This window comes from Montipora capricornis, chromosome 13 (genome assembly GCF_036669925.1).
Source record: "Montipora capricornis isolate CH-2021 chromosome 13, ASM3666992v2, whole genome shotgun sequence".
Lineage (NCBI taxonomy): Eukaryota > Metazoa > Cnidaria > Anthozoa > Scleractinia > Acroporidae > Montipora > Montipora capricornis.
In genome coordinates, this window is record NC_090895.1 from 8,058,078 (window position 1) to 8,067,866 (window position 9,789).

At 37.9% G+C, this 9,789-nt stretch overlaps 1 protein-coding gene across 1 annotated transcript in view; it reads left to right on the forward strand.

The window, feature by feature from the left end:
* The window catches only part of LOC138029786 (igLON family member 5-like), an 18,190-nt gene extending 10,198 nt beyond the window's left edge, over window positions 1-7,992 (forward strand). The window contains exons 2-5 of the mRNA XM_068877609.1: window positions 4,969-5,331; window positions 5,789-6,031; window positions 7,144-7,410; window positions 7,874-7,992. Coding sequence (XP_068733710.1) covers window positions 4,969-5,331; window positions 5,789-6,031; window positions 7,144-7,410; window positions 7,874-7,992 — 992 coding nt within the window. The remainder of the gene's footprint in view (window positions 1-4,968; window positions 5,332-5,788; window positions 6,032-7,143; window positions 7,411-7,873) is intronic.
* The last annotated feature ends 1,797 nt before the right edge of the window (window positions 7,993-9,789 follow it).

The following is a 9,789-nucleotide window of genomic DNA, read 5'->3' on the forward strand; positions in this document are numbered from 1 at the left end:
TAATTCAATTCACTCAGTTATCATAATTCAAAAGTGACCAGTCCAACTTCCAAAAACCAGGGCCTTTAGCCTCTTTGCCCATATCAGTAAGAACGAGGTCTATAGCAACGTGATCTGTTTTAATGGCCGGGATTATATTGGTTGATTTGGTAAAATCTTGAAGACCGTTAGAAATTAACCAATAGTCCAAACGACAGAATATCATAGGTAAATTTTGACTCCATGTATAACTTTTAGTTTCGGGATTTTTTTGTCCTCCAAATATCTATTAGATCAAGTTCACTTTGCATACAAAAAATACTTTCTATGACAGCTCGCTTAGGTGTCATGACACCTCCTTTTTTGTCAAGCAAAGGGTTTAGAGGACATCAATTGAAATCACTCCTATAATGATATTTTTCTCACTGTCTATATTTCCGTCCCGAAAAACTTTCAGTATATTTCGAAAAATACAGTGAGATCTTTATCTTTATTGTGTGCATAAATGTTTGTTAGAATATATGATTTGTCTTCAATTTCCACCTTTAGAATAAGATAGCGCCCTGAGGAGTCCACGATTGTAGAGTGAATTATGCAATCCACACCATTTTTTTTAAATTTAAAACAGTCAAACACACATTACAGAGCTGAGATATAAAATATTACATACAATATAAGTGATGCGAAAAAACAAGACATCTATACTACACTGCTAACTACATGTCACAAAGCTTATGGATCTCATTTAAAGAACACAAACTATTAAACTATAAAAACAAAACAAAGAACAAAGACAAAGAAAAAAAAGAAAGAAACTATATAAACAACGTTAAAATTAATTGTTAATTTAAGAATCTGGCCCATTTTTGTAAAAAGTGCTTTATTTATTTGAGCTGAAAGCTATGTATTTTTCTGTTTCAATCTTTTGGTGTAATAACGCTTTAAAATCAGCAAAAGTAAAATTGACTCTATTTATTGCTTTACAAAAGATTAGGTAATTCCCAATAAGAATAAGATGGTTTAGGGCAGAACAAGAGCACCAATTATTCAAGATGCCGTACATGATTTCTTTCTTGCCTAGAGTTAGAGTTTCTTTCGAAATGTACTGGTACCAACTAGTGAAGTCGGACCAGAAGGAAACAGCAATACGACAAGATACAAATAAATGGTTGACTGTTTGCTCCACATTTGAACAATTCGGACAGAAAGGATCCTCGACTTTTTTCATTTTGTGAAGAACAGCGTTTGTATAAAGTATGTTGTGAATTATTTTATACTGAACATTGAAAGTACCTTTCTTTTGTGGCAACGAAAGGTATAGAATAAATTTTCTTACATTCTTCCTTACTAAATCCCATTTCCATCAGCTTTTTCTCTACCGTTGGCGGAGTAGAGTCTCGGTTTTCGACCAGTAACCTGTGTATTGTTTTGCAAGTCATCTTATCAATGGCAATTAGGTTAGTCGTATTACTTTGATTTTCTTCCTTTAAGTAATTCTTCCACCATTTTTAATTAGTACTGCAACGCCTCCTGAGTTGGAGCTCCCGTGAGAATAGATTGATTTTCCACCCCATTAATTTCCCCATTATCTTTCTATTTCTTTCTTTGAATGCGTCTCTTGTAAAAACACAAAATCGGCGTTTTTTCTGCGACACCATGAAAAAAATATCCTCCGCTTTTGGAAATAATTAATCGCTCTCACGTTCAAAGAAATCAGCTTGAATATATTAGCACTCATTCGGAGAAGAAAAAAAAAATTACAGGAAAGGATCTGACTATCTATCACAGTGCATGAGCTAAAATTGGAGGATGAGGATGAGGATGAGGATTGCAAAGGGAATTGACATAAATATATTTTCCAAAGGATGAGAAAGCGACTCGCTTTTATACCTAGAATTTCTTGAGAATTGAGCCAAAATATGCAGATTGCTAGACTATCATATATCGATGGAACTGACAGGAAATAGCCGAAGTTACCGGACACTGAAGTATAAATGGACAATAACATAGAAACTATAAGATAGAAAGCATAAACAAAAGCACTTAAATAAAGCCAAAATACAAAGCAAGAATAGCCTAATGGCAGTAAAATCTCGTTCATGATCAGTTGATTCCAAACGGACACTTTCCAACCGGAACTGACAACAATGTAGTTACAATTTTGAAAGTATAAAAACTATATTGATTAACTCTAGAGATTAATTAAATCCTCCTCAGCGAAAATACGGATTGGCGAGCCTCGCGGTGAAATCTTAACGTACACCTTACCATCGAGTGTCCAAACACTCAGAAGCGATCCACCTCGTCTTCGCTCGTTCGCCGCTTCCACTAGCCGCCGCCTGCAAGCTGTAAGATTCTCATTTATAAAGATACGTTGCTGTTGTCCATGAGCCGGATAGCTGGGAAACACATCAGAAATTTTTACATCTTTCAAATTCGTGCTCTCCCTATAAAGCTTTGACTTCACCTTGTGGCTATGAAATTTAAGAATAATTCATTTTCCACTTTTTAACTTGTGAGAAATTTCAATGTCTTCAGGTTCCATGGTTATGTTTAGCGCTTCTGCCACTTTGATAACAGCCATTTCTGTGCGTCTTCAGGTAGCCCTTGGATTTCTAAAGAGTTTTTACGAGTATATTGTTTTAAATTATCAAGGTCATCCCACATTTGAGCATAATCCTCCGCTTGTGATAACAGATTATGTTGGGCCGCTTTAAGCTGACTATTTGTCGATGCTAACGAATTCTTTAGTTCCTTATTTTCATCTTTATTTTTTTGTAACAAATTTTTCAAGTCTTTGAGTTCTTTGTCATTGAAGTTGATGTTGCTTTTCAGTTCTTCGATGTCCTTCCTCAGCGATTTATTTTCCTCGAAAATCGATGATATTGAGCATTTGATAGCGATTAAAATTTCTTTGATCTCAAGCAGACTGGGTTCTTCTTCGTCACCTAGCTGTTCGATTGCATTTACAATACCATGGCTTTTGTCAGAAGCCGCCATGTTGGATTTCTTCGATGCTCTTGTATCTTCTTCAGTTGATCCTCGATCTCCTCGTTTGTTTTTCTTTGCCGAAATTAAGGGCAAAGAAGATATGTTACATATTTAGACGTTGATGCAAAGCACTTTTAAAGTGTCAAATTCCGTAGGAAGGCAAAATTAAGCGGACATCTCAAACACACGTCCGTACAGCCATGAATTCTCCCATTACCCCCATGTCCCGTCTGCCTTGCCACATCAGCAAGTTGTTCCAGGGCTGCCACGAGGGAGTGATTGTCGATCAAAGGGAAAGGACGGCCAGCAAGTTGGCGTACAGTAACCACCGCATGCTCCACACTGTCTGTGGCTATTTGCTTTTGAAGGGTTTCCACCTTAGAAGAGAGGGTTTTGAGGTCCTGAGGATGGAAAGGGAGAAAGGCGCGGTCACCCAGCAGAAATTGCAAGCGAGGTTACCCCAGTCGCTCTATAAGAAAACTAGAACAAAATTCGAGTAACATAACCCCAGTCGCTCCATCAAAACTAGAACAAAATTTGAGCGAGGTAACCCTAGACGTTAAAGGACCCACGCCACGTGTGAAACACAAAATACTAGAGAATAGATTTGAATACAACAACAACAACAAAAAAAAAAAAAAAAAAAAAAACGAAAGCAAACAGGTCAATGGCGACAAGGCATGTCCTAAACTAAAACCAGCACGAAACAAAAAAATATCGAACTTACCAATTCTGGTTGATCGGCTGGTTGGGCCGCTCCTTGAGCGGGGACTTCAACAGCGGGTTGTACAGCCTCAAGTTGGCCGACAGGCGGAGGTTGAAGACCATCAGCTTGTGAAGCAGCAGGTTGGACGGCCGGAGCCTCAGTCTGTGCACTAGGTTGTGCGACTGGTTCTTGTAAAACCGCCAGAATATCTGCTGCAAGTGGGGCTATCGGAACCTGAGCCATGTGGCGCAGTGATGGAAGCGACAAGAATAAAGCGAAATATCCTAGCACGGGTCTAGAGACCTTAAAATTTGCTGGAACTGACTTAATAAACAAGTGATTGCTCTTGAATAGAGCAGAAAGGCTCGTGGGAATGCTATGCCTTCCCTCGGTCACTCTGGGCTTTAGGGAGTGTACATTGGCTTATTTGGGCTTTTGTGCGTGTATTACCCAGATGAGAATAGTGTATCATTTATGATGTAAAGACAACAATTTGGCGAATCGTTATATAATTGCACTGTTGTAAATTAGTGCACCATTTGTGACCTCATTCGTGACTCTTAACGAGATAATTATTTTTCATTGACACCAGACATGCACAGGACGTAAAGGCTAATTTCAGGAAAACAAAATGGTGGCCATTGGATGAGCTGTGGGAGTGTATTTGAAATGTAATTTTCACGATGAAAGCTACCGTTCCAGCATTGCCATCACAACTTTGCATAATCCTGAATATTGAAAGATTAAAATAAAATAAGTTTGGTTTCCCCAAAAGTGATTATTAAAATCCTTTCAGCTGATGGACTAATTGTTTTTTTAGTGCCAACTATTATGATATCATACGGTTTACATCACCCAGTCAGATTGCATAATTTTTATGTGCTCAAATAGTCTTGCTTTTATCTTTTCACGATGGAATGACATGGCCACTTTGTAATTTTGTTCGCTGAACTAGTCATTAAACCAGTCAACAAAGTAGTCACAACAGGAACACAATCAGAGCGAAGATGGCGGATTCTCAACAAAAAAGTCACTAGAGCAAAGGCGTCTGGGTAAATACAGAGTCCGCTTGGCACGGTGCACTCGGCTCCCTAAGTAATACAATCAATTAAGTAAACACAACGACAATGCTTAATGTCGTTCAATATTAAATGTTTGTTTAGTCCTCAAATATAAATGTTTTTGAAGAAAATATCATTAATGATTGATGAAACTCTAACTCATAGAACTTGTAGAGACATTGTTTACTTGATGTAGTCCAAATTAGGGATTGCCATTTATTTCTCTTACAGGTGGGGCGGAGTTCATTTCCTCTTATAAGGGAAAGGCCGTAACAGGATTTGTTGGCTCTTCTTTGCAGTTCAATTGGACTTTCATTGGGGATGTTAATAAGGTTCGGTGGGGTCTCTCAAGAGCAGATAATCCATCTGTGCTTGATACCAGTCAAATTCTATTTTCAATGAAGAAGACTGGTCCAGAGGCAATTACAACCCCAGTGGCATATGCAGGGAGAGTAACTGGAAACCTTAGCAATGGTTTCATTATTTTTACTGTTCATGAACTTAAAACAGATGATGCAGGATATTATTGTTGCGAGATCAAGCCACGACCACCTTATGACACAAAATATGATCATGTTCAGTTATTTGTCGAGGGTGAGTATGGTAATGCTTATAAAAAAAAGCTCTATACAGTTGGCAACGACGAGAGATATGAAGCTTTATCTCAGGTGTGATCAAGCTTAATATCTCTCGTCGTTGCCAACTGTATAGAGCTTTTCGTAAAAACCCTCCGGCTGAAAACTGGCACTTATTCAAGAGACAAAGGAACAAGCTTAAGGCTACTGTTTCATTAGCTTACGCGTGAAACGCTCCTTAAAAAGCACTTTGCCGTGGTGTTAAAAGACATCTTACCTTTGTCATTGTTCAAACATTTGCATGAAATTTAGCGCTTTTCCATCATCAAAAGTAACCGCAAGAGCCATTTCCTTACCAGTCATTTATTTTTCTGAACTTTTTAAAAAATATATAAATTAGAACATAGTGCTCAATATTATTATTAAAGAAGGAAAGTCTTTTGTTGAAGTTTGCACATCACGTCTTAATTTTGCAGGTCCGCCAAATATCATTGGAATCTCTGCTAATCAAACGGTAAATGAAGGAAATGACTTAACTCTTAACTGCACAGCCGGTGGTAACCCAGTTTCCAATATCACTTGGTCAAGACTATCGGATAACACAGTTGTCAATATGCCACTAACTGAGATAAAAAGGCAGGATGAAGGCAGCTACAGATGCACAGCCAATAATGGCATTGGAAACCCAGCTTCCAAAGATGTCTTCATCACTATAAATTGTGAGTAATAATTTAAAATAGCTCTTATATTTATCCAATAATCTTTAGTTAGGGATTTGCCAAGGAAGAATGACAAACTATTTATTATCGCATAGGCGCACCGTTGGCTCAGTTGGTTGAGCACCGGGCTGTCACGCAGGAGGTCGTGATTTCAACTCCGGCCGGACCAACACTCAGGGTCTTTAAATAACTGAGAAGAAAGTGCTGTCTTTGTATTTACATCTGCAAATGGTTAGACTCTCTAGTCTTTTCAGATAAGGACGATAAACCGGAGGCCCCTTCTCACAACCCTTCAATGTTCATAATCCTGTGGGACATAAAAAAAACACACACTTGTCGCAAAGAGTAGGACATGTAGATCCCGGTGTTGTGGTCTGTCTTCTGTGGTATATCATGGTTGGGAGGGTAAAAGGGCGCACTTAATTTGAGCCTCGCTCTGTTGTGTTAGTCCCACCACAGCATGTTTCTCTGCTGTGGTGAAAGTGATTAAATAAAAATAATAATAATTAATTAATCTAAAACCTTGGTCAAAAGCCTTTGGGACCCCTTTCCACAATAGAACAATATTTTGCTTTTGTGCCGTTTATACTATCACAGTCGTTTAATCATTAAGGCCACCCTATAAGTTCTCAAGCAATTGCCTAGTGTCCCAATCTTCTGCAGCCTAAAAACTAACATTGTCGGTACGAACTGTTTTTTTTTTTTTAGCGTTATTTATATATACACTAATCCATTGGAGGTTGTTAGACTCCTAGCATGTACAGCGAATGTGTCAAGTTAACAAATAACTTTATGAAAATACATAACATGGAAGTTATAAACAAAAAGAGATTTGCAAATCAGTTGCATTAATTATTTAGTTCATCAGGATGGGTTTAGACTGCTAAGATATCAACAAACGTAAGTAATATGCCCACTACTAGATCTTACTGAAGAAGAATCTAGCAATGAAACGGTAATTTCTGCAGACGTGCTATTAACATTGAATCTTGCCTTTGCATTTGAAGATACGCTAGACTAATTTGCTGTGACGTCATGTTGTTGCATTAAACGAAACAGTCATGGAAATCCTTTTGAATTTAAATCGCTCAATGAAACAATTATTTCACCAGATAATCCAAGAATAACCTCAGTGACTCCCTTAACAAAGCGGTCTTGGATTGGACAAAGAGTTCAACTAACGTGTGTGGCAGATGGCTCTCCTACCCCATCGATCACTTGGAAAAGACCAGATGGAACTGAACTAAGGAAAGTAACGTCCACAGAAAACACGGTAGATGCACACATGAAGGCTGATCACGATTTCGGAAATTATACTTGTGAAGCCAACAACGCAGTCGGTGCTGCTGCTACACGCTGGGTGCAATTGAACCAAATAAGTAAGCAATTAGAGAAATATATATGAACACATGTAGCTCTTGCTGTTAACTGTTCTATCCAATTCCAGATGAATGCTACTTAGTCTCTTAAATTACATGTATATATTTATTGTTTTCAATTGTTCGAGTATATTTGTGACATAAAATGTTCACAGTATAAGCGGCAGCTAGTGTAACACCTTTACAAATTCCAGGCTGAACCAACAGTTTGTAGAACTAATGTGAGGATGAGAATTAAATTGTAAAATACTTATTCAGCGCCCATTACTTTTGTTGTAGAAGGCATTCAAATGAAAATAATCGAACGAAAATTATATTGAAACCCGGATAGTGTTTTATGACATAAACAGCGAATTTAGTAGAAACGGGAACCTTGCCTTTCATAAAAATCCCAATAGAAAGTACTTTTGTTCGTTGTAATAATATTATTTGTTTTTCTTTCTTTCTTTTTGTCTGTTTAAAGAACCACCTGGGGTTCCAAGTCTTACAACAAATCACAATGATATTCGTGCCTCTTCATTGATACTGAGATGGATTGCACCAGCTGATGATGGGGTAGTCCTCTTACAGGGTACAATTTGATCATAATGCATGGTGACAATGTCATTCTGAACAAGACCACAAGTGCTGCAGCTAACGATTACCTTGTTGAGAGTTTGACAAAAGGCACTAACTATACTCTTAGGGTGTTGGCCATGAATAAGGTGTTTCAAGGAGTTGCAAGTGAAAAAATAGTAACGACTCAGTATGAAGGTAAGGAACCCTATAAAGGCGTAATATATAGATTTCGCCAAGCCTAAAAGCGGAGCTCCCGGGTTGTTTATTCTTACTGGCTGTAGGATTAGTGAAAATAAAGAGCTTTGGAATTGTCTGCGTTTTGGTGTTTCCGGTTAAGCAATTAATTTTTCTTGAATCGCACGAGTTTTAAAAGAAAACAAGCAAATGCTCAGCAAGCGAACAGAAAAGGAAAAAAAAGCCATTTCAGAGTCAACTGTCAAAAGCCAGTGAATAGGCACCACGCTAAAATTAGAAGTCACAGACGTATCAGCTCGTGATGTGACGGATCGTCTTTCTCAGTTCAAGGTCCAAAAAAATAGTTTTATTCGTGTACTTTATTCCACTTTATCTCTGACAACGACATCAGTTAGATTTTGACGTGTTTCATTAAGACACGCCAGCTTAAGTCGGAACCAGAAGCACCAAGAAAGGACAAAATTCAAACAAGACCTGCCTGTGCGTGGTATTTCACCTCACTTTTACGAGAAATCATCGTGATTAGTATTACGTGTTTATAACATAAGGGCAAAATAGTCTTGTCCCTGTCCAGTCACATCGAAAAACAGTTTGGCACAAACAGAGTAAAAAAACTTTTGTTCGCTCACATTTGAAAGCCAAACATACAAATGAATTACTTCTTTATGTCCAAAAAGAGTACAGATGATTGTTATTAAATCCAGTTGAGAATATAAATTCGAGTTCCTGAACAAAGGAAACAATTAAACCACTTTTTAAAAAATATGCATCCACTTGAAACAACTCATCCGTGAAAATAACAAACAGTTTAGTGTTGAAGAAAGCAATTTTTGGAGTAACTTATTCCACCAAGTTTGAGCTATTAGTGGTATACTGTTTTGTCGTTCTCGTTCTCTTAATAGGGACTTTAAGCAAATCGCTACGGCCGGCGCTGATACGGCTGCCGGAAGTAACTCACTCCCAAAATGAGACACTGCGCATGTCCGTCGGTTGCCTCCAGACGTAGTGTGAAATATAACTACGTGAGTCGCGATGTTTTGCCGTCGTGGCTACTACGTCGGGTTTATTTCGCTTCTCTGGCCCGTTTCAACGGACATCTCGGCATTTTAAGAATTCTATTGGATACTATATCCTTTAAAGTCAATTTAAGTCAAGGATTGTGTCAAGATTGCCTCTCATAAGCTTGTAAATCCGTATTATGAACTTACGATGAGTTTTGGCAAAGGTGTTGGAATGGCGAAGTGAGTCAAGTGAAATATTCGTGTTCAGCACAAGGTTGTTTTTCTTCGGTTAAGTTTGCTTTGAGGATTTAGTGAAGATGTTTTATATCTGGATACTATACGATGCTATTTTGCTGCTTTGAGTATAGATATACGTGTCTTTTTCACTCGATATTCTTTGAGATATTTGTCTCCGAAATTGTATATTTCATCCATCAAATTGTTGTTATTGTACAAGGTGTATAGCATTTGCTTTTGCTCAGAAATAATCTGTTCGTCCTAGCACGGCGAACAACGGCCATCGTCCTTTCAGCGAAGCCATTTGACTGTAAGAAACTAAATAAAAGAGATTTTAAACTCCTTAGCCCATGTTTCCTTGTATTTTGCTTTGCTAAACTCAAAATTT